This window comes from Psammomys obesus, unplaced genomic scaffold, assembly GCF_907164565.1.
Source record: "Psammomys obesus unplaced genomic scaffold, mPsaObe1.curated_primary_1811, whole genome shotgun sequence".
NCBI classification, from domain to species: domain Eukaryota; kingdom Metazoa; phylum Chordata; class Mammalia; order Rodentia; family Muridae; genus Psammomys; species Psammomys obesus.
Window position 1 is genome coordinate 36,715,681 of NW_026587216.1, and position 24,845 is coordinate 36,740,525.

General features: G+C 40.3%; 1 protein-coding gene across 2 annotated transcripts; it reads right to left on the reverse strand.

Annotated features, from left to right (window-relative positions):
* Positions 1-6,431: 6,431 nt before the first annotated feature.
* On the reverse strand, positions 6,432-16,865 carry LOC129673395 (cytochrome P450 7A1). Of its 2 annotated transcripts, none has more exons than XM_055603152.1 (6): positions 16,735-16,865; positions 14,944-15,184; positions 13,625-14,214; positions 12,117-12,247; positions 9,984-10,159; positions 6,432-6,718 (listed from the first exon to the last, which is right to left on the reverse strand). In XM_055603152.1, exons 1-6 carry the CDS (start codon positions 16,809-16,811, stop codon positions 6,683-6,685), a joined length of 1,251 nt encoding a protein of 416 aa, XP_055459127.1. In that variant the 5' UTR covers positions 16,812-16,865; the 3' UTR covers positions 6,432-6,682. The 2 variants fall into 2 exon arrangements, with proteins under 2 accessions (XP_055459127.1, XP_055459126.1); XM_055603151.1 differs by having other exon boundaries at positions 6,432-8,584.
* Between the last annotated feature and the right edge of the window lie 7,980 nt (positions 16,866-24,845).

Genomic DNA, 24,845 nt, shown 5'->3' on the forward strand with positions numbered 1-24,845 from the left:
TTTATCTGACAGAGGACTCATATCCAATATATATAAAGAACTAAACAAGCTGAAAAGCAATTAACCAAGTAATCCACTTAAAAAATGGGGAACAGAGCTAAAGAGAGAATTCTCTGTAGAAGAATATCGAATGGCAGAGAAGCACTTAAAGAAATGCTCAACCTCATTAGCCATTAGGGAAATGCAAATCAAAAAACCCTGAGATTTCACCTTACACCCATCAGAATGGCCAAGATGAAAATCTCAAGGGACAGCACATGCTGGAGAGGTTGTGGAGAAAGGGGAACTCTCCTCCACTGCTGGTGGGAATGTAAACTGGTACAACCACTCTGGAAATCTATCTGGCGCTTTCTCAGACAACTAGGAATAGCGCTTCCTCAAGATTCAGCCATACCACTCCTAGGCATATACCCAAAAGAGGCACAAGTACACAAAAAGGACATTTGCTCAACCATGTTTGTAGCAGCTTTATTTGTAATAGCCAGAAGCTGGAAACAACCCAGATGCCCCTCAACTGAAGAATGGATGCAGAAACTGTGGTACATCTATACAATGGAGTATTACTCAGCAATGAAAAATAAGGAAATCATGAAATTTGCAGGTAAATGGTGGGACCTGGAAAGGATCATCCTGAGTGAGTTGTCCCAGAAGCAAAAAGACACGCATGGTATATACTCACTCATATAAACATACAACATAGAATAAACCCACTAAAATCTGTACATCTAAACAAACTAAGCAAAAGAGAGGACCCTAACTAAAATGTTCAATCCCCATCCTGAAAGGCAAAGAGGATGGACATCAGAAGAAAAAGAAAATAGGAAACAACCTCGGAACCTGCTACAGAGGGCCTCTGAAAGCCAGAAGAAAACAGGAAACAACCTTGAAACCTGCCACAGAGGGCCTCTGAAAGCTTCTGCAGTATAGACTGTTAAAGCAGATGCTGAGCCTGATGGCCAACTGATGGGCAGAGTGAATGGAACTTTATGTAAGAAGTGGGAAATAGTAAGAGCTGGAGGGGACGGGAACTACACAAGGAGAGCAACAGAACAAGATAATTTGAACACAGGGAACTTCCCAGAAAATCATACTCCAACCAAGGACTATTCGTGGAGATGACCTGGAACCCCTGCACAGGTGTAGCCCATGGCAGTTCAGTGTCCAAGTGGGTTACATAGTAATGGGAAGAGGGACTGCCTCTGACATAATCTGATTGGCCTGCTCGTTGATCACTTCCCCCTGAGGGGGGAGCAGCCTTACCAGGCCACAGTAGAGGACAATGCAGTCACTTTTGATGAGAACTGATAGACTAAGATCAGAAAGAAGAGGAGAACCTCCCCTATCAGTGGACTTGGGGACTGGCATGCATGCAGAAAGGGGAGGGAGGGTGGGATCGGGAGGGGAGGAGGGAGGGGCTTATGGGGGATACAAAATGAATAAAGTGTAATTAATAAAAAAAAGAAATATGAAATAAATAAATAAATAAATAAAGCTCAAGTACAATGTACCAATGCATCTCTAAAAGAAGGAGGTTTTCTTCCCACATATTTGTATGTGTCTAGGACCTGATCAGAATGAGTCCTATAAAGTATGCTCCTGATTTTATCTCCAGTTCCAACTAATTTAGCTTTTTCACCAAGTGCCGTGAATGTAAACAATCCATTTTGACTCAGGAAAAAATGGTAGCCAGGCTAAGTCAGCCTATTCGGTACATGCCTAAGACAGGACTAAACACTTGACTGATGAAGATTCCTCTCCTATCCATTCCTGAGCACATCAGCCAGGTCTTGTAGTAGCACACTTTTTGTTGTTGTTGTTGTTAGAAAACAATGTAACAGATCTCAGCAATTACTGGAATATTCTTCTTGGAAGTCCCATTCTTACTCCCTGCTCCCATATAAAAGAGCTGCTCTACTATCCCTAAAAAGAATTTGGGAAAGCATTATTTTCTCCACTGCATTGCATTTCAGTGTTTCCTGTGATCACTCACAGCTTAGCAACCAGGACACCACCCAACTAATCCACTGCTTAGCTTGCTTTGAAATCAGAGCCTCTGGAACATGGCATGAAGAAACCGTTGGTTATCTGAAGAGTAAGAGAGTCAGATCAACTGCTTATGAGATTGTTGCAAAGATTTGAAGAAGAAGTGTGTACAATGAATTATCAGAGGAAAATGGTCATATGTGGAGACTGGGCTTTTGTATAGGTTCATTTCCATTCTTCTTACAATAAATTTGAAATTGGAAAATTTGTAAAGAGAAATTGTCTATGTCTCTCATAGTTATGGAGACTGAAAGTCCAGGATCAGGTGGTTCCATTGTTCCGCAATGCAGAAGGTCATAGCAGGTGACAGGATGGTCTGAGCATGCTGGAGAGATCAGAGGGCCTGACAGCAAGGCAGAGAGTGTCAAGGCTTTGCTAGCCTCGTGACAGCCCATTCTCAGAAAAGCTAACCCCAGAATACCACATACAATCTAAAGGAGAGGTCCATGATTATTTGGGCTCAGGATTCAAAGGGTACACTGCTTCCTGAAGGAGAGGGAGTTTAGAATTAAAATCTCCAGGTTACATAGATGGAGCATCACTTATTTTTGTAGCTGAGAAAATCAAGAAGTACAAAGCTACCTCTCTTTTGTTTCCAGCTTACTGACTTATTTACCTTCATTCGGTTGTCTGACCAAACGTGAGATGTCCAGTACAAAGTGCTGAGATGCTTTAAAGAACATGAGCCTACAACAACACAGTGCAAGTCTTCTAGTGCCACCAGAGCAAAGCACCACAGCCAGGGCTGGCACCACAGGTACTTTTCTTCTCTTGTCCTCGGGCCAAGTGTCTGAGTCTTCAGTTGGAAGCAGGGTAACTTTTCCTAAGGCCTCCCTGTATCATCACGTGAACTTTCTCCTTGAGCAGACCTCCCTGATGTCTCTGTCTGCCATATAGGAATTAACCCTATTAGACTAGACTCTCTCCTTTATACTCCCATTCAGACAGAATTGTTCTCTTTGTCTGGTTCGTTTGTTTTTCTTGTTTGTTTTTGTTTGGGTTTTGTTTGTTTTTTTTCTTTTGAGATAGGGTTTCTCTCTGTAGCTTTGGCTGTCTTGGACTCACTTTGACAGACCTAACTCTACATCGATCTCCCTGCCTCGGCCTCGTTGGGTGCTGGGATCAAAGGTGTGCTCCACCACACCTGGCAACAAAATCCTTCTTTAATGTTGTCTTAGTCAGTTTTTTTTATGACTGTGAAGGAACACCATGACCATGGGAGACTCTTAAAAAGGAAAATATTTAATTGGGGCTGGCTTACTATTCAAAGGTTTAGTCCATTAGCTTCATGATGGGAAGCATGGTGAGAAGTATGCTCATACAGGCAGACATGAGGCTGGAGAAGAGCTGAGAGTTCTACTTCTGGTCAGCACTCAGCAGGAAGAGGACAGCACTGGGCCTGGCTTGAGCTTCTGAAACCTCAGAGCCCAGTGACACACTTCCTCCAACAAGGCCACACCTACTCCAAAAAGGCCACACCTCCTAACAGTGTCACTATCTGTGGGCCTATGGGAGCCATTTTCATTCAAACCACCACAAATGGAATTATGACACAAATGTAGTTTGTTCCCCAAAAGTTCAAGAAGCTTGGTCCATCCTGTGGCATTGGGTGAGCAATGGAGTCTAGTGAAAGATGATTTGGCAACTGGGAGCATTGAAAGGGATTAATGCAGGTGATATGTTTATGTGTTTGAATATTCAGTTCCTAGCTGGCAGCACTATTCTGGGAGATTGTGAAACCTTTCGGAGGTGGGACTTAACAGGAAAAAGCAGGTCACTGGTGAACAGGCTTTGAGGTTATACTGTGGTCTTACTTCCAGTCCAACCTACTGCTTCCTGATTTGTAACATGTAGAAGCTGTAAGCTCCTATTCCCAGAGACCCAGACACTTAAGCTGCCCCGTCTGCCCCATCTGCTTTGCTTTACCTTCCTGGATGGACTGTGTCCTGCTGAACCTTGAGCCAAAATAAATCCTCCTCTGTTGAGTTGAATCTGTCAGTAGTCTGTCACTGTGATGAGAAACGGGACTAATTTCAGCGGATTATCTGGAGCTAAAAGGGCAAGCCTGAACCCGAAGCTCTTTGGCTTCTTGTCTGTCTCTATGACCTTCCCCCTTCTCACATGCCCCTGCCATGCTGTACTTCCCACTCTCAGCGTAATGGGCATTTTGGCGTCTGCTTATGCTGGGAATGTAAGCCCCATTTACAGTGAGGTTTGTTTAAGAGAATGTGTTCTTGGCCTCAAAACCTGTGCTCATGAGAAACTCCTCAGAGCACATGGTGGTCTGTGAAAAGAACTAAGCTGAAGCGGGTCCTCATGCTGTTCTTTCAGTAATAATCTTTACTATAAGGAACAGACTTGAACTATTTATAATAAAAGGAGATTGCATAGTGAACAATACTCCAAACCTTCACCTAGCTCTAGAAAACTGTACAGCAAATAGGTTATATCAGAACACCCTTAAACAAAAGCTTTATGATAAACAGAAAGTGGGCCTGGAACTCCAGGAAGTTGAACTTTTCTGAAATTTCTTACGACAAAGTAGAGAACAAATGGACTGGCTGTATGGAGAAAGGACTCTGTCCAACTTCCAGTGGCCTTGACTCCACATCTCATCTTATAACAATGATGTTCCAGCCTTCTTCTTCTCCCTCCTCCTCTTCTCTCTCTCTCTCTCTCTCTCTCTCTCTCTCTCTCTCTCTCTCTCTCACCCCAGATCCCTCACCAATCTTCACACAGTGCAAAGCCCTCTGTGTGTCCACCAACTTTCAGTAGTGAACCAACCTTGTCAGGTGTTATTGGCACCTGCCAGCTGCGTGCTCATTTCTGTGTGTAACTCTTTCCCAATATTTTACTAGGATGGGAGATCAATAAAAAGAAGCAAAAGGTTTCCTAGTAATGCCACCAAACAGTGCTGTACTTGATGGAGCTTGGACTAAAAAGAAAAACAGTCCAAAACAAATCATTTGTTGATCCTGTCCTGGTCTTCACTGTTTAACATGTGTATGATATGAATAGGAGCCTCTGTGGGCTGTGAAATATATTCAATGGGAAACTGGTATTGTTAGCAATGCCTCCAAAAAAGTGTGCAAGCAAAGACACTTAAAACCAGACAGATGCCTGACTCTTCATAGTGGACACTTTTCCACGACCATGGTTCTGGTAGAAACATTTGCCCTCTTTCTTCAAAAATATCCTATATTCTATGTCTGTATGAGTGAGTGTATGCTCTGTGTGTCTTTCTGCTTCTGGGATAGCTCACTCAGGATGATCTTTTCCAGTTTCCACAATTTACCTGCAAATTTCATGATATCCTTGTTGTTGTTGTTGTTGTTGTTTTTAATTTTTATTGCTGAGTAATATTCCATTGTGTATATGTTCCACAATTTCTGTATCCATTCCTCCATTGAGGGACATCTGGGTTGTTTCCAGCCTCATTGATTATATTCCATTGGTATGAAACAGATTTTATTATGATAGTTTAATACATACATATACAATGTACAGCATCGTTATTTTAATGTAGGTACCGTTTTCAAATAAAAGTCTTTCTAAATTGAGTGGTGTAGTCTTTAATTAATTCCTAAATTAAGATTATTTCAGATAAAATTACATCCACAGCTTTTTAAATGAGTTCCCTCATGTGCTTTAAATTTTTCCAGACAGCAGTCCGTTTAGTTTAAGTATCAATTAATAATAACATCCAGGGTTTTGTTATGCAGTTAGAACCGGCAAATACTTTGGAGGATTTGTCTTTTGTTGTTGTTGTTGTTCTGTAAAGGAATTGACTTTTGAAATGTTGAGCTCTGTGTCCCGCTGGTCTCTGCTGCAGGCACCATCTTGGCTTTTCAATTACATAGCAAGAAGCCACACTGGGCCTCACAGGTAAAGCACTTGCTGTGAGAGTGGGAAGACCAAAGGACATGCAGGCACTGGGGTGACCTGCAACTCAAAAGAGAAAGACAGCGGCACTGGGGCAAGGTGGCTGGTAACTCTGGCTCAAGGGAGAGAGCCTGCCTCATTGTAGAAGATAGAGAGCAACGGAGGAACGCACTCCACATAACCTGGCCTCCACGCACTTGCACAGGTGTGTTCATGTACTCACACACACACACATACCTACACCAAAAAGCACAATCATAGACATAATGCAAAGAATGAGGCGTATGGCATCTCAGTAAAAATTTACCTATGGGTGTGCCAGTGTGGTTTTCATATACTTCACATATGACACAACATAGTCATGTGCTTTTTTTCCCCTAAGCATTTAAGTTGTAAAAGCTATTCTTAACATTTAAGGTGCAGAAAACTTTGAGCAGTAACTTTGGTCCATGGGCTATCAATTGCCAACCATCACTGCACAAGAATAAAGACATGAACACAAGAAATCGTCATGAAACCCTTTATTCTGTGTATGAAAAATACACTTTTAAAAAGCCATGGAAAAGTTTATGGATGCATTCAATTCAGAGAGTTATAAAACTCATTCAAAAAACACATTAGAAATTCACACCAGTACAGATTAGTATATAACAGAATGTTTTACCCTTGTACTTCATCTAAACAATTTACTTTTCTTGATTTGTAAAATAATTTCCTCAAAAGAGGAAGGCAGAAGTACAGTGAGTTCAAAGTTTGCTCAAGCTGTGTGGAGCGTTACATCCAGCCTAGGTTGCTGTGAAATAGAAAAGAAAAGTATCCTGCTTAGATAATAACTCCATGATAATGTTTAGCAGTAAGGTTTTTATAGTTTCGGGAAACTATAAAAATCGGGAGATAGAGTTCCTGATTGGACACCCGCCTAGCATCCAGTAGACTCTGCTTCAGTCTCCACAGACAAAAACATTTTACTGAATTTTCTGTAATCTTAGGGAGTCTCTTGAGTGAAAGATTATTTTGAATATTTTGGGTTTCTTAAAAATATGAATATTTTAAATAAATAAGATAAAATTATTGGAGCATATCAGAATTATTGGAGCAAACAGAATTATTGGAGTTCTGTTTCAAATTTTAAAACACAAACATTCATATGTTCATTTCTGAAAGGTGGGTAATTTAAAAATTAGTAAATGTTACAATATTTTTATATTCACAGTACAAGAAAAAAGATAAATATAATTTACATATAAATATGTTATCAGTAAAAATGGCACAGCTAATAACTCCCCTAAAGCACATTTTCAAAGCATTATTGCACTCAGTATTTAAACACTGTTGTTTAGGTTTTAATTATTGTTCTTCATCTACAAGGCATTTAGGGATACAACATAAAAAAATTTTAGAGAACACATAATGTCAAATTACACTTAGTGACTCCACATACTACATAGCTAAAGTTTTTGTTTGTTTGTTTTTGTTTGTTTTTTAATGGCCATTTCCTCAGAGCTCTTATTTTAAATTTCTCTCCTTTGTTGATTCAAAATCAACTATGACTAAAAATTGACCTTTTCTTGAGACAGGGTCTCATTCTATAGCCCTTCCTTCCCTGGAGCTCACTACATGGACCAGACTAGCTTGAAATTCACAGAGATCTGCCTGCCTCTGTTTCATGGAATTAAAGGCTTAAGAGCCTAAGGAATGAGGTTCTGAGAGGTGTCTTTTTAATCTCTGAAAAATACTCTTCTCATTGGTATGAATGAAAAGGGGAGGGGGAATGATATAGCTAAAAATTGGAATGAGAATATCCAGCAATGATGAATTAAAATGTAACAGGAATGTGTCAAAACTCCCCATAATGTTTCCAGAAGAGTAGCATCATTTCCAAAGCTCTCACCACTAGACATAGAAAAAGATGAACAATATTTTCCTTTTCCCTTAGGCAAAGCATAATATGATATTTTAAAATCTTTTCAAAATATATGTTCACACCTGAAGAACTTCACTAGTGAAAAAATCATTTCACTAAAACATGAATTTGAAGCCTTTTCACGATTAATCAGTAGTTTTCATTAAAAAAAAAATGAAGCAATTTCCTTAGGAAAAAAAATCCTGCCAATTAGAATATCTTCATTTTGAAAATAAAAACAAAAGACATTGTGACTGAAAGTGATGACTCGGTCCCTGGGACACCCGGGAACTTAGGAAGTAAGAAGAAAGGGTGGGGACCTTTGGGAGCCAGTTCTTGTCACTGATACAACCCTTCCCTAGGGAACATCAGCGACCATTTTCCACAAAGGCCTGTTTAGTGATGACTCTTTGCGGTCCAGTAACATCACCCAGTGAACTTGTCTTCCAATCATATATTATACTGTTTTAGTTTATATTTAAACTCAATATCATTTAATGGTGGCAAAATTCCTAGACCTGCCCGGGACTGGTCTAGAGGGGGACACTTGATGTGACTCTCCACAAGTTCCAGTTCAAAATATGAAAGCATCAGAATCAAAAATTGCTTGATTTCTTGGACAGCAAATAGTCTTCCAGGACACATTGTGGCTCCTGATCCAAAGGGCATGTAGGAACACGATAGCTTCTTTCCGTTTTTATAGAAGGCGGTCTTTGCCTTCCCATTTTCATCAAGGTATCGATCATACTGAAAAGTCTGCAATCAAAATACAACAAGCCAATGAGCTAACCTGGAAGATGCAAGGAGTGATTTTCTACGAATAACTCCATCCTCCGAAAGTTAGCACACCCAGCTCTGAACCAGAGTGACACTGGAAAGGGCTTATTGAGAGCTGGTGGACCAAGAAGCATTAGGTCTTGCCTGTGGACTTGTTCCAGAGTTAGGCAAAGGAGCAAGAAGGGTTCTGAACAGAAAGTAGAAGGATACATTACCCTCCAATAGTGTGGATCTGGGAGAAGGTATGTTTTTAAGGAAAAACAACAGAAAGCATAATATATGTACCACAATTTCTGTAACCATCCTTCCATTGAGGGACATCTGGGTTGTTTCCAGATTCTGACTATTATGAGTAAAGGTGCTATGAATATAGTTGAGCAAATGTCTTTGTTGCATGGTGCAGTATCTTTCGGGTATATGCCCAAGAGTGGTATAGCTGGGTCTTGAGGTAGCACTGTTCCCAATTTTCTGAGAAAGCACAAGATTGATTTCCAAAGTGGTTTACAAGCTTGCACTCCCAGCAATGGAGAAGGGTACAGGGAACAGGACTAGAGTCTATCACAGAGGCTCTCTGAAAGACTCCACCCAACCAGGCATCGATAGATGCCTAGACTCACAGCCAAACTTCGGGCAGAGTACAGGAAGTCTTATGGAAGAAGGAGTGTAGGAGCAGAGCATAAAAGACCCAGAGGGGACAGGAGTTCCACAAGGAGACCAACAAAGTCAAAGAATCTGGACCCAGGAGGATCTGCAGAGACTGATGCATCAACCAAGCATGGAGAAGACCAGGACCCCCTGCTCAGATGTAGCCCATAGGCAGTTTAGTCTCCATGTGGGTTCCCTAGTAAGAGGATCAGGGAATTTTCTCTGATATGAACTCCGTTGCTTGCTCTTTGCTAACTTCCCCCTGGTGGGGTGGCCTTACCAGAACACAAAGGAAGAGGACCCAGGAAGTCCTGATGAGACTTAATAGGATAGGGTCAAATGGTAGGGGAAGAGGACTCTCCATTTCAGTGGACTAGGGGAGGGGGGTGGGCAGAGAGGGAGGGAGTGTGGGATTGGGAGGAGATGAGGGATGGGATTACAATCAGGATATGAAGTGAATAAATTGTAAAAAATTAATTAATTAATTAATTAATTAAAGTTTAAAAAGAAAGCAGAATGTAGCAGAATCTATGAAATGAAAAATAGCAGGACTAAAACTTCAACACTCTTGCCTGTATTCAAAATTTCCAAACATATGAATATTTGCTATAATAAAAGGAGACAATACCTACGGTTCCAAGGAGCAAATCAAAGATGTAATTGCAAATCCATCCCTTATTTAGACCTGGGTGAATATCACCTCAACACTGAACTTTGATGAACAGAAACTTACCAAAGGGTCTGGGTAGATTTCAGGATCCAGATGCATTAACTGTGGATAAAGAGCTATGATGTCATCTTTTCGGATGTTATAAGAACCATCCTCAAGGTGTAGAGTGAAATCCTCCTTAGCGGTCCGAATATTCAAGGATGCACTGGAAAGCCTCAGAGCCTCCTTGATGATGCTATCTAAATATTTTAAAATAAAAGAAGTAAGAGAGGAAGGAAGAAAGAAAGGTGGAGGGAAAGAAAATGGCTGTAGGGGGGGGAGAATAATTTACACATTAAAATATTTTCGAGTCATTTATGCTTATGTTTATGGGTGTTTTGCCTGTATGTATGCGTGTGCACTGTGCACCTGTCTAGCTAGTGTTTGTAGACATCAGAAGAAGGCATCAGATCCTCTGGAACTGAAATTATGGATGGTTGTGAGCCACCATATGGTGCTAGGAGCTAAACCTGAGTCCGCTGCAAAAGCAGCAAGTGCTTTTAACCACGGAACCCTCTCTCCAGCCCTGAATTTATGCATCTGACAGCTACATAACATAAGGCCCGAAACAGTTCTGACAGCCAATACACACAATGAGAAAATGCAAAGCTAACAGATGAAAGCTTCCCACGGCTGCTACTGTTCTTGGTGACTCTGCCGTTCCGAAACATTTTAAATCTGATCATCTAAGTCTGTGCTTCTCAACTTGTGGGTTGTGACCACTTTGGGGTCAAACAAAACTTTCACAGGGGTTGCCTGAAGACCTCAAAAAAAAAAAAACCCACATATATTTACATTACAATACATAATAGTAGCAAAATTACAGTGGTGAAGCAAAAATGAAAATAGTTTTATGGTTGGGGGGTCACCATAGCATGAAGTGTCACAGTATTAGGAAGACTGAGAACCATTGATCTGAGTTAATAATATTTTGGTCTGATTTAATATTCTTCACTGTCCTTAGAGACTAAGTAGATCGCCATCATTTAACAGAACATTAGTATTATTTCTGTGGAATACTATGCAGCTAACAAAATTGGAAAAACTAGTAATCAATTTTGTGTGACTTACTATTGACCACTTTTGAAATTAAACATACTGATAGAGAAATGTCTCTCGAGGCATTTCGTGAATCCAGCCTTTAGGAAACCTCACTTTCAGCTGTAATTATCTGATGGTGTGTAATGCTGTTCTGCTTCTAGGTAAAGTCAGGGAGCAAAGAAATAAAACTCAGAATAGCTGAAGTCTAGGAGAGATCCAGGCTGGCCTTCCAACTCTAACCTACAACTGCCTTGTTCCTAGGGTTCATGACAGGATTGTATGCGCAATCATAAATGATTAGCCCTTTCTTTACAAATGAGAGCAAGAAGGTGTCAAAAGTAATGCGACGTGTCTATATCTCCCACATCAGACAGCCCTGGATCTAGATTTCTGTCACTTTTTAAAAACTTTTCACTGACTCTTCGTGAATTTCATATCATGCATCCCAATCCCACTTATCACCCCATCCCTCAATATATACACTTCACCTTGTAACCTCCCTGCCCCGCAAATAAAAAACAAAAAATAAAAATATCCCCATGAAAGCTGAGGTGTGTCATGGTGCATCACATAGAATACCCTTTTGCTCAAACAACTTTTCTTGCAAATGTTCATTGTAGTCTGGTTTGAGGCCAGTATTGATAGTGTAACAGAAGCCAGAGGCCTTCAACCAGACTTCTTTCACTTCCAATCAGTTAAATTGCTCTCAAAGCACATGTCAGATTCTGTTCTTTATGGAAGAGAGCTTGTAAAGGGTCTTACTATAAACATGTGGCACTTCTGTATTCTAAAAATTATAGAAACAAGGTAAGATAAGCCACACTCCCACCACCCAACCCATTACGCCTTTGTGATGGTCCCTTGCTCATGTTAGCTGCATGCTTCCTTTATCCCTAAGGTTAGTGGCTCTGATGGACTAACAAGGGGGCAAAGGACGTGGAGTGGCTGGGTATCAATAGCCCTATGCCAATGCTGCCACTGCTCCATCTTCTGATCAAGTTACCAGGTTGTTTTGGGGGTGCAGAGTACTTGGCATAAAATCCAGAACATGGTACACTGTATGTTGGTCACTGTTACTGGTGACACGGTAAATGAGGGGTAGCGTAGGGATCTCACCTAACACCGGCAAGTTCTTCAGCTGCTTTTGATCCAAATGAATGGCATTCCCTCCAGAGCCGAGCTTTTGTCCAGCACACTGCAATACTCTATTCACTTCTTCAGAGGCTGCTCTCATTGCTTCAGGATTCCTACCAAAAGAGACATATGGAAAAAATTCTTATTCCGAGGTCTGCAAGTAAACAAGAGTTATCCATGTCTTTTAATGAGGTGGCTATGGTACCAGGAAGCATGCAAGGGGGAGAGGTCATGGTGCCAGGGATTAGCACCAAGGCGTTGCCATTTATTTGCACTGTGTTCTGAACTGGATTCGAGTCCTCGAATTCACGAAGGGCCATTAAAGAGGCTTTGCTATGTAAAATCAAAGCTTTGGTCAGATTGGTATAAACCAATGATTTCAATGAGGGATAGGCAGTCACATGATGAACATAGTAATTTAGAAGGGACATTTCATCCAGCATGCAATTACAGGGTATTGGTTAATTCCCAAGTAGGAACTCAAATTTGCTGTTAAAATTCATACCATGGCTTCAGAATGGTGTTTACACTTATTATTTTTGAATGGTGAGATAAAGGATACTCGATTTGCTTGGAGGCTGAGTTTGAAATCTCCGTTACCTTATTACAGTGACCTGAGTCTCAGAAGTGTTTGACTAACAAGTAGTTAGTGTAACCTAAAATATGGCTGCAGTTCATATAGGATATGAAATTGATGGGTGCAACTTTGCCGTAAATCTGTGAGATAGCAGGAAAGCAGGAACACTCAAATGAGTAAGGTTTGGCCACCACCCTTATCACAGCTGGAGGTCAGTCATCATTGAAAATGTTTTTATCCCCTTCTATCTGATCCTAGCTTATCAGGTCTCAACAGGACTGGCTGCATCATCTTCCTCTGTGGCCTGGCAAGGTTGCACCCCCCAGGGGGAGGTGATCAAAGAGCCAGCCACTAAGTTCATGTCAGAGACAGTCCCCGTTCCCCTTACTAGAGAACCCACTTGGAAACTGAGCAGCCAATGGGCTTCCTTTCAGGGGACTAGGGATAGGGCATAGGGGAAGTGGGAAGATGGGTGGGATTGGGAGGAGAGGAGGGAGGGAGTTGCAGCGGGATACAAAGTGAACAAAATTGTAATAAATAAATACATAAATTAAATTAAATTAAATTAAATTAAAAAGTAAAGCCTTTAACAACACAACAACAACAAAGAGAGAGAGAGAGAAAATGTTTTTATCCTGAGGAAGACTGAAGCCATGGATTTAATACGACCTTAAGAGGAACACTAGGGGGCAATCGATGAACGAGACTGGGCCAGGGGAGCTGTTTTGATGGCTTGCCAGGCCATCTGAGTTCCGTGGCTCTGGGTCACCCTCAGATGGGTCTGTTACAAAATGCACGTGTTAGACCCAGGCCTTGGGGAGCACTTTCTTGATTGATGGCACAGAAAGGTTTTTGAGGTAAAAATTGTAGTTTCTGTCACTATGAGGAATAAACAACTTAAATTGCTAGTCACCTGATCATTTGAAATAAGCTCCAGAAGGTTGCGGGAATGGTGTTTGCTTGAGCTGCCCAAAGGATAGCAAGGTGGGTCTTGGCCTTCTCTGTGTCGTCAAAGATGGAGAGAGTATCATTGAAAAACATGCGCAGACTGATCAGTTCAGAGACTTGATCCCTCACAGAGAGGTTCTGCTGCTTCAAGTCCTCAGCCAGCTTTTCGCGGGCTGTGTACGCGGTCTTGAACAAGTAAATAGGGAGGCCTGCCACCAGCGCCGGAAAGACTTGGTCGAATTGATTGAAGTTGTCCAGGTTGTTTAGAATAAGCGCTCTTTGTGTGTCGTCTGCCTTTGAAACATCTCTGCCAAACAGCGTTAGATACCCGGCTTCAAACATCACTCGGGAGCAGAAGGCATACATCCCTTCCGTGACCCAGGCAGCACTCTTTGATTGAGAAAGGCCAGGGGGCCTCATGACAGATTGGAGGTTTTGCATCATGGCTTCAGAGAGTGAACACAAAGCATTTCCTCGGAGGGTTTTGTTAAAAGTGCTGTTTATGTTTTCTGTGGTATTTCCATCGTTTGGGTCAATGCTTCTGTGTCCAAACACCTGGCAGAAAATAAAATCCATGAAAGGGGGAGAGGCTAAACCTGAGCTAGCGAGTGGTAGGAAATGGCTGGAAGACAGATTAAATATATTCATATTTCTTTGTCTGGCCTTCCCACGTGTGATTTCATAGCGCTTTCCAAAGGCAGAACAAAGACAAGTTTAAATCCCAGCTTTTTAATGGAACTTTCCTGGACCGGGTATCATCTTTTGGTGTTGCCCTATTTTGCCTTTACATTCTCTGTAGATGCACTATAACCAGACTTCAATCTACTTAATGACAGAGACAATGCTAATACTCTCTGCAAAAGTTCAGTAAGTATTGTTTTCTCTAGAATAGAGATTCTTAGTGACATCTGAATTTTGCTTAAATGTACACCTTACTTCCTAAAGAATGAAACATTTGTGTGGATGGACATGGCGATGGATGTGTTGAGTGCTATACTTGCCAGCACTCTCCTCTGAGTGTTGTGCAGATGCCACTGAGGTTATGGATCTGTACCGGATTATTCACAGTGTGTGATCTGTCTCTGTAAGTCACAAAAGGCTTAATTCTTCCTTGGTCATCATCAATGACAAATTGACATATACCTTCAATGTTTAACATTCTGCACTAAGGGATTTTCTCCTGTGATGTTACCTCTATCCTGCAATTTAATAACACTGGAGCAGCTAGATAGGCTGATACATCAACAGTCTAGGAGACAAACAGCGTCTGTAGAAATTAGTTACCTTTGCAGAAGTAGTGTAATTAAATTTCTTCCAGTCCAAATATTTCCCATGACGTAACACCTTATGGTATGACAACAAGTCTGTGACGAAGTGGACATATTTTCCCATTAGTTTGCAGGTAAAAACAGGACCATGCTTCCTTTGCTTTGCTCTCAGGAACTCTAGAGGGTTGGATCCAAATTTCAGAGCACAGCCAAGGTACGGAATCAACCCATTATCCAAAGGAGGTTCACCAACTTTCCTGTAAGACACAGATTTGAGAGGTTTGGAAAATTGCATACCAAGTGTTTTTATTTAGGCCAGCTTTTCACACATTTCTATCACTTACTTCAAGCTTCATGACTACAGTTCACAAATACTTCTTTTTATGATGGTTATCCCGCTCTTTTAATAAAAACTTGGATTTGTTTTTAGCCTGCTAAGATATTGAAGATGATTACTAAATCTGCCTACTCATCAGTTCATCCTGCAACCCATCCATCAGTCTGTCTTCCACCATATATACATATGTTGGGCAAGAATTCATTAAATTGTTTTTTATGCCTATAGCTGATTGCTTTTCCCAGTGACAGGGCTAAAAGTGTCAACATAGCCACCAGGATTCTGGCTTTCTGTGTAGAAATGAAACTATCATTTAATGCCTCGACTTGTTCTAAGAATCATTCTCCCAGATGCCTAAAATGTTTCATTTGTTCCTTTTCTTTGAATATGTGAAACATCAAATAACAGAAAGGACTTCAGGACTGAAGTTGTAAAAGTCTACATAGTTTAAAAATATTGGCACTTCAGGGCTGGAGGTATGGGTCAATGGTGGAACTCTTGCCTAACATGTGTGAAACGCTCCATTTGATTCCCAACTCTGAAAAAAGGACATCATTATCCTGCAATGATAATTGAAGAGGACAGGAATCTTTCTTGAAGAATCAGATCGCTATGAAGTAAAATTTTGTTAGGTAAAGATTGGCAGATCATCAACTATAATTCAATGCTCTTTTACTCTCTCTTAAATGGTCTATTAGAAATTCTAAGCTTATTTATTTCCCAGCATAAACTATTTAACTTCTTGTGAGAATAACTGAATATAATTGATTTTTTTTTCTTTCTTAGAATGGAAATGAGCTATTTAATGAAAACTGGAAACTATCAGGCATGAATTAAAAATAACTCAAAGGGCAAAGAAACTTTATAAAATAAGACAAAAGACGGTAGTCTACCCAGCTGAAGATATGCCAAGGGTATCCTCGTATTTTGATGTTGATGTAACAGACAATATTTAAATGTCCTGCCCCCAAAATTTTTTTAACCAATAAAATTGGTGTCACGTGCAGGCAACAAAGCTTCCCAGTTCCCCAGCTGATTAACATTGGGAAGAAAAGTTGGAGACAGACAGACGCAGACTCGGTGCTCTCATCCAGGCTTGGATGGAGTCTGCAGAAAACCCAAATGAACAGAGGCTTAGGCAGAGCATCTGTTTAGTTCATGTCACATAAAGAACCCTTCCACATCTCACTCTTCCCAAATGCACCCTTCCCAGCTTTGTTCTGTGCACACATACACAAACATGCATCAGTAACTTATAAATTTTTACTTATGTCTAACAAGATCTGCATTACCATTGGTGTGGATAGTCAAAGAAAAAATGTCTACATCTTGTCAGATTTAATCAAAGAAGTATGTCTTTAAATTTTAAATAGAAAATATTAATGTATCAGTTTTTTGAACTGTGTAATGGTAGAGGTAAATAAGACTGCAGATAAGTTAAAAGACAAATAAAAATTTTTTTTTCCATACCTTCTCCTTGTTCCAAAGACGAGCCACATGCAGTAACACACTGCCACAGCAATCCCCCAAATCAAAGAAATTGTCATTTTGTTAATGCAGGAAAAGCTCGCAAGGAGAGAGTTAGTGCTCAGTTAGCAAGGTAAGGCTGTCTCCCAACAGTGGCTCCAACGAGGCTTTTTATATGCATAGGACCATGATCCAATAACTTGAACTTAGGTGACCAAAGCAAACAACTAACTATTTGTCCTCCTATTAGAAAAAGAAAAATAGTATTACCTGGCCTTGAACTAAGTCCACAGTATCAGAAGAGGTTCCAGAACAAGCAGAGAGCTGCAATACTCAATAAGCCGAAGGTCTGTCCCTTGTGTGATGACATAACGTTTAGACTCAGGTACGGCAGCTAACATTGTGCTTGAAAAAGGAGAAGCAAACACATCTGTCAAAGTTGTAGAGAATGATGTAGAGCAAAACAGGCAGAAAGATTTCACCATCGTAGTGGTTGTTAACATTTGGGAAAAATTATTAAAATCGTTTTCTAGAAACATATAGCCACCAATCTAAAAGGGTGAAAACTGACTTGAATAGTTTTCTTGCTTGACTTCTTTGTGTTTACAAAAGTATGAGTGTTTTGTATGGACCGTGACATGGTACCTACCTACCATCATCAAAAATAAAGCTGCCTGGTACTCATCTTCCAGGTAGTCATAGCTTATTTTGAGAATGCAACATTTATCAATTGTTGTTTGTATAATTAAGATGCTTTACTTTAAATAAAGGCTACAATATTTATTGGCCAAAAAGCAAATATGAGTTTATGATTTACCTCTTACAGCACTTGCACTGTAGTTTGTTGTACAGACTTGTTAGAAAACTCTGCTGTTTGAGGTTGCAATCCTCCAGGACTGCAGAGCCTTTCTGAGCTAGGCCCTGGATGCAGGACTTCTACTCTATGCTGGATCTTATCTGGAGAGTGTCTTTAGGCATAAAAACCTCCAACTATATCTGATATATATAGTTGGCACAGCTTTGGCACAGCTCCCTTCTAGCACTCTCCCCTTTCTGCACCTATGGAATAATTAGGTTCTGTGTTACCCATCAGATGATAGGGCCATGCTGCTGAATGCAAACAGAGCATCCTTGGAATTCCTAGCACCAATTCCTAGCATCAATCCTTTACACTTACCCTGCCTGGGAGCCCCCACCCACTCCCCAAGGACTATATAGCCTTTGCTCACCCCAAATCAAGTTGAGCTATCTTGCTCAAGTGGTTTCTGGAGGTCATTCTATTGTACTTGCTGGCCATCAGAATCTCCATTTCATTGCTTCTGTTCCCTTGTTCCTGAGAACTGGTGGCCCACAACTCCAGGAATGAAGGAACACCACATCTTCCAAAATTTATTCATCATGATCTTTTATTCTGTGCTGGAAATTGAAGCTGTGGCCTAACTCCTCCTAGGCACTCACTCTACCAATGATTTACATCCCAATTCCCTATTTAACATATTTTTTTCTGGTTCTTTTTTTAAATTTAAATTTTATTTTTATTAACTACAGTTTATTCACTTTGTATCCCAGCTGTAGCCCCCTCCTCTCCCAATTTTATCCCCTCCCTCTTCTTCTCCTTTGCCCCTCTTAACATAAATATTAATTACTTTTTTTTTTTACATTCCACAAACTTTTTGAAGACATTGTGGTTTCAGGTATTAGCAAGATAGGGAGCTTCTCTATTCTTCTGAGATTCTATTTTAATGATGAGACTGGTGGCAAAATATGTGTTCTGTAGCCATAAAATGAGGTGTAGAGGGCTACTGAGAAATAATGGTGGCCTTAGATATATTGATTAGGGAAGCTTTTCCAAGATGACACTTGAAATAAAATATCAAAGGAAAAACATTCCTAGAAAAAAGAACAGCAAAAATGGAGTTCCTGAGCAGAGGATACAATCAGAGAAAAGTGAATAGGGCATGGGAGTGGCTTCAAATAAGGGGCCAGAAGATAAGCAAAAGCTGGTTCACCCAGGAGTGCTTGGGCATGGGGAGAGGACCATGGGAGGCAATAGGTCAGTATACTGTTGTGAGCAGTTGTCAGTTGAATGTAAGAGTCTGCGGTTAAGGAGAAAGGAGAGCAGCGGAGATGTAAATGCCAAGCCATCAGCACTGAACTGATACTTAAAGCCAAGAGACCCTCTAAGGTCACTTAGGAGAAAGTAAAGCCAGAGCAGCAAGTAGAGTATGGCACCAGGCCACAGTGAGTGCATTCTATTCCTCAATGTCAGCCAGTGAGGGGAGAAGAAAAATAATGAGAGAGATAAAATGTACATATTGCATATGTCTCTAGATACATATCTGTATTATATATACATATATACAAGTTATTGCTATAATATGTACTTTTTATATATGTACTTTTAAATATGAATTCTATGGCATAAAGTTATTCTACTGGACAACTTATTCAACTAATTCCTGATGACTGGTAGGCATTTGAGTCCTTTCTAGTTTTTGCTCTATAGAAAAACTCCACATTTGATCATTCTTTTTTTGCCTCCCTAAATAGAACCCACAGATCCTTCATTGTGTGGTTTATGACCATAATCGTTAACATCAGTTGCTACAAGGCAGGCTAGCTTTTCTCAGAATCAATTTAGACCTCCTAATTCTTTGTGCACCTTAAGCACAGCTATATTGCTTTTAGAAAATGACCCGTCCTCACACGGCTCTCGAGAAGCCTAACCCAAATGTATCCAAGCTTGGCAGAGTAACAACAATCTCATATCTGAGCAAAGCAGCGCCTTGGAGTCAGCTGTCCCATAAATCACAGCAGACAAAACTAGACGGGAGAGGTCATATGTGGCATCTTAGCACTCTCTTTACAACTTCCCATGGATCCATAATTCTTGCAAATAAGGAGGTTTCAAAATGGGAAGGTAAAAGCACTCTCAGAGCCACAGGAAGTGTCCTGAGGTCTTCATCACTCACCCTCAGAAGAGTGCAAACTCTTTTCATTGGCCCTGGCTAGTGTTTACCTTAATGTCCCTTACCCTGTCCTTCTCATTTTCCACCCTCACTAGAAATACCTTCTCCATGTCGAGCACCCAAGCACACACATGGAGTCACATACACAGGACAATGGAGACTTGGGGATTCACACTTAGACACTTCTCTTCGTTGTATGTGGATTACGGCTTTCCTTCTAACAGAGCTCACTTCTTGCTGCTGTTGTGTATTCACAAATAGCATCTAGCAAAGCTTCTAACCCTGGGGCTGATAATTCCAATGCTTATTACAGTTGTCAAAACTACTAGTAGGTTGCAAGGAAGTACCTAAACAATTTTCTGATAAATATAGTGCACGAAGTTTCATGCCTCCGTGTAATGATACCTTGGCATGATTTTAGCATAGTGCTGGTACTCTGTGGTGTTGAATAAGTTCTGCCTCGATGCACAATTTCTTTTTTCCTCTTTTTCTTTAGTTCCCTGTTTCAGGTGGTAAAATTTTATTCATTCGCTATTTATGTCTCTGTGTCTCTGTCTCTGTTGTCTCTCTCTGTCTCTGTTTCTCTCTGTCTCACACACACACACACACACACACACACACACACACACACGGCTCCTATTTCATGGCAAGCACTGAGCTTGCACTGGAAACACAGTGTAAAACATAACAGCTGTGACCCTGACCAATGAAGTTTCTGTTGCAGCAGTGTAGGCAGATGTCCTGAAAACATGATGTTACTATTGTCAGAAGTCCCAGCATGCCAAGTGGAGCTTATTTGAATTGTAATGCCTTTGTAACATGTCAGGTTCCTTTTCATTTGTGTAGTATATTATAGAAGACCATAAATCCAGAAGTTTGAAAGATTTTGATCTTGGCCTCAGAGAATACAAGGCCAGTTTCCCATCACCATAAACAGAAATGGGCGAAACAGGCTGAAGAGATGCCTCAGTGGCTAAGACGACCTGCAGAGGATACCCGTTTGGTTCCTAGCACCCACACAGGAAAGGTCACAACTGCCTGGAACTCTAGTTCCAGGGAACCTCTGGCTTCTGTGGATGTTGGCACACATGTGCTACTCATAGACACACGCATAAACAGAGAAATCTTTAAAAAACAAATTGATAAAACATGGGCGCTTACACAGAAGAGTAGAGAGAAAAATGAGCCACAAGAGCTGTTGGCATGTGTGTGTGTGTGTGTGTGTGTGTGTGATATTTAATTGTACTACCTAAGAAATACAATAGCAGAGCTGGGAGTAGAGCTCAGTGATAGGAAAGCTTTCCCAGCACTGAAGAAAAAGAGAAATGCAATAAACAAAGCTGATTTCTTCAAATAAAGTGAAGTATCAATGTGGTCAAATAACTGAGTCAAAATAATTGCTTCTCTGAGTTCACAAGTGATTATGAAAGAGCACAGATGAACTGAATTTTGGTGATTTGCTTTTTTCCACGTCTGCAAAATGAAAACTCCATGTGACGTGCCTACCTCGGAGCCAGTTAGGAGAAGGGCATGTTGGGATAGGTGGTAAATCTTCCTGTGATTGTTTTGGGGCATACAGAATAAGTTCTTGGGAAATATATCTATTCACATTTGATCTAAACCTTTATGAAGCTATAGAAAAGAATGACTTGTGTCACAACAAAATAGATTGTCTGATTCTCAAGATAATTTTAGCTAGGCAAGGTAGCACATGCCACGAAAACCAGCACTTGAGATGCCGAAGCAGGAGGATGGCCATGAATTCAGGGGCCTCCTGGACTCCATAGTCAGTACCAGCCAGCCAGGGCTATGTAATAACACCTATCTGGAAAAAATATATATATGTATATAATTTTGAATTATAAATGGTTGGTGTCAAAATCATATGTACCTAGTAAAACTCAAGTATAAAAAGATACGTGTAAGACATTAGAAACTTCTTAAGTTTAAGGAAAGTAAACGGTACCTTATTCCAGCATTAAAGTGGAATGAATGTGCCACCACCTAGCTATGTGTTAACTAGTGTTTATTTCATGCATTTTGTTGACATTAACTTATCGTCTGTGTTGTGAATAGCATTTCTTGGATGCATGACACGGAGATAGATAGACAATAAAGTCTCTACTCCCCATGAGGATACAGCCAATCAAAAGTTAGGAGGGACGCTGCTTGGCTTCTGGCGTTATTTCTATTATTAGGAAAGGTTAAGCCAATGCATTAAAGTTTTGTGCCAAGACCTTCACCGTATGGCCTCCCTAACCCACATGATCACAGTGTGAGACGAACACTGTTGTCTCCATGTGCAGATGGCCTGATTCTGTGAGGCTCTGGCACCAAGCCTGGGCCAGGCTCTGTTGTTCTATGCCGCACCCAGGGAAGACTGGTATTGCCCAAGTTACTGAAATCAATATAAGTCTTTCGTTCGCTTTCATGAAAATTCCCACCCCCATCTCACCTAATATTTAAAATTCAAATATGTCATCAAACTGATGGAACCAAATGAACCTCATGGGGCTTGGAGAGGCGGGCCAGAGAGAGATAGAGCCCGAGAGACAGACAGACAATCTACCAGAAGTAGATTGTTTTCTTTCTTTCTTGGTAATGTCCTTAAGATGGGGCCTGCTGCTTTTGGGTAGCATAACTACAGCCATTTCTGTTTCAGGCCTAACAGCCACATCATTTCAGCTTGCTGCTGATATAGAAAAAAAGTAATCTCTGTCCAAGGTCAAGTTGACCAAAAACTATGTTTATGTTCAGCAGACTCTGTGGTCTTGTTGCTCTCCAAATTTCTCAACCATAAGCACAGCTGACCCCCAAATGCCAGGCACACTTTCAAGGTTAGGGAGAAGTGCGTGTTAGTGAAATAACGTGAGTCAGAGAAGACTCCCCTGTCCCACTGTGCCTCCTACCCACGCCACCCCGACCCCCAGGTGAGCTAATATCAGTTTTTCACCCTCTAAATACGCAATACAGCTTCCCATGGAGGACACGGTTCAGATCCCAAACTGACCGCCTCATGGGGCTCCAAACACAAAGCTTTCATTTTAAGCTTCCGTATCTGGAGTGAGTTTTCTCAGCTTCCACCCCGAACCCAGCACTTAGATGCACACAAGGTTTAACATGAATGTCACATCTAAGATACTTTAATTTTGTGATGGTTTCTGTATGTCATGTGGCCTAGATGTACAGATTCATTCTTTTTATGTGTAGATATCTAGCTGTCACAACACCATTTGGGGGAAAGACTTTTCTTTGCTTATTGAAAACTTCTTAAAAAGACTATTTTATTTTAGTTATTTAAGTGTTTGCTTGCATGTGTGCCTGTGTAGCACCTCTAGGCATAGTGCTGCCGGAGGTCAGAAGAGGGTATTGGATCTTCTGGAGCAGGAGTTATAGACAGTCATGGCTGCCATGTGGGTGCTGGGAACCAAACCTGGTTCTTCTGCAAAAACAACATGTGTTCTGAACTACTGAGGCACCTCTCCACCACAACCCCCATTGAAAGGTGTTTTTAAACGTATTTTTATAAATCATTTGCCTATAAATGTGTAGCTTAGGACTGGACAGATGGCCCAGTGATTAAGATTACTTACTGCTCTTGCAGAGTAAGAGCAAGAGTTTGTTTCTCATCACCTGCATGATGGCTAACAATGCACCCAGTTCCAGGGGAGCTGATAAAACATTCTGGCTTCCATGGAGGCAAATACGTTTACCCATTATATATAATATATTATATATTATATATACATTATATATATACATTATATATTATATATATAACATAATATATTATATATATAATATATAATCTTTATAAATAAGTGGTTGTATTCTGAAATTTCACTTCTCTTCAGTGTATGTATGTTTATCCTAATGTTAATAGTACACAGCCTTGGTTAGGGTTGACCTGTGTCAAGCCTTAAAATCAGTTAGATCTAAGTCTCCTTGTAGCATTAATCTTGGAGATTGTTTTGAGTACTCTGCATCTCTTGCATTTCAACATGAATTTTAGGATCATCTTTGATTACAGAATCTCTTGTCTCAATCAATTTGAAGAAAGGACAAGTGCAGCAGGACAAGATTCTTTTGATTCAGGAACATACGGCCTCGGTCTGCTTAGATCTTCTACAGGTTTTTTTCTTTCAGTAATGTTCTGTAGCTTGTATACATTTGTTTCTAAGTATTTTATTCTTATTTATGCTGTTATATGTGGAGCTGTTTTTTTTAACTTGGTTTACAGTGTTCATTACTAATATGTACAAAATAGACTTTTTTCTCTAAAGTTTATCTTGCATCCTATAATCCTGATGAATTTGGCTCTAAATGCTATTGTGTAGGTTCTTCAGGTTTATTAATAAAGAAGCTCATTTATTAGTCAAGATTATCCTCTCCTCTTGTTTATTTTTCTGGTCCAGCTGCACCAGATAGAGCCATTAGTAAAATGCTAAACAAGTGGTAAAAACAAATGTCCTTGTCTAAGAAGGAAATGTTTCAGTCTTTTACCATTAAGTATGTGAGCGGTGATATTCTGAGGTACTTTTTTGTAAATACCATTTTCTAGTAACGTGATTCTCATGGAAAGGTGTGAGATTTTAACGCGTTGGGTTTTTTTTTTCCTTTATCAGTGAAGTGCTTTGTGTTTTTTGTTTATGCTAATAGGACATATTTCATTTTTTCCTTTTGTTTGTTAAGCCATGTCTGTTCCTGAGATAAGCCCTGCTTGTCACGTGCATGATTCTTTTACGTGATGCCAAATTTGTTTATTGAGATTTCTCCATCTGAGTGCACTAAAAACACTGTTCTGGAACGGTTCTCAATACAATATCTTCGACATTAGTATTGGGTATCACTGAGTCAGTATGATGGTTTTGAAGTTTCTTCATCCAACTTCTGGATGAGTTCACGAATGGTTGTAGCTGGATCTACATTAGATGTTCAGTGTAATTCACTCAGTAAAGCCATCTGGTTCTCTGAAAATTTACAAAGTTTCCTGCTTCAATCCTCTTCCCAGAACAAGTCTATTTAGACTTTTAAAATTCCCTCTTGAATCTATTTGTTTTGCTTTGTTTTGGTGGTTCTCGGTTTCTGTTTAATCTATTTATTGTGGTTTTGTTTTGGATTTTTTGTTTATTTATTTTTGTTTTT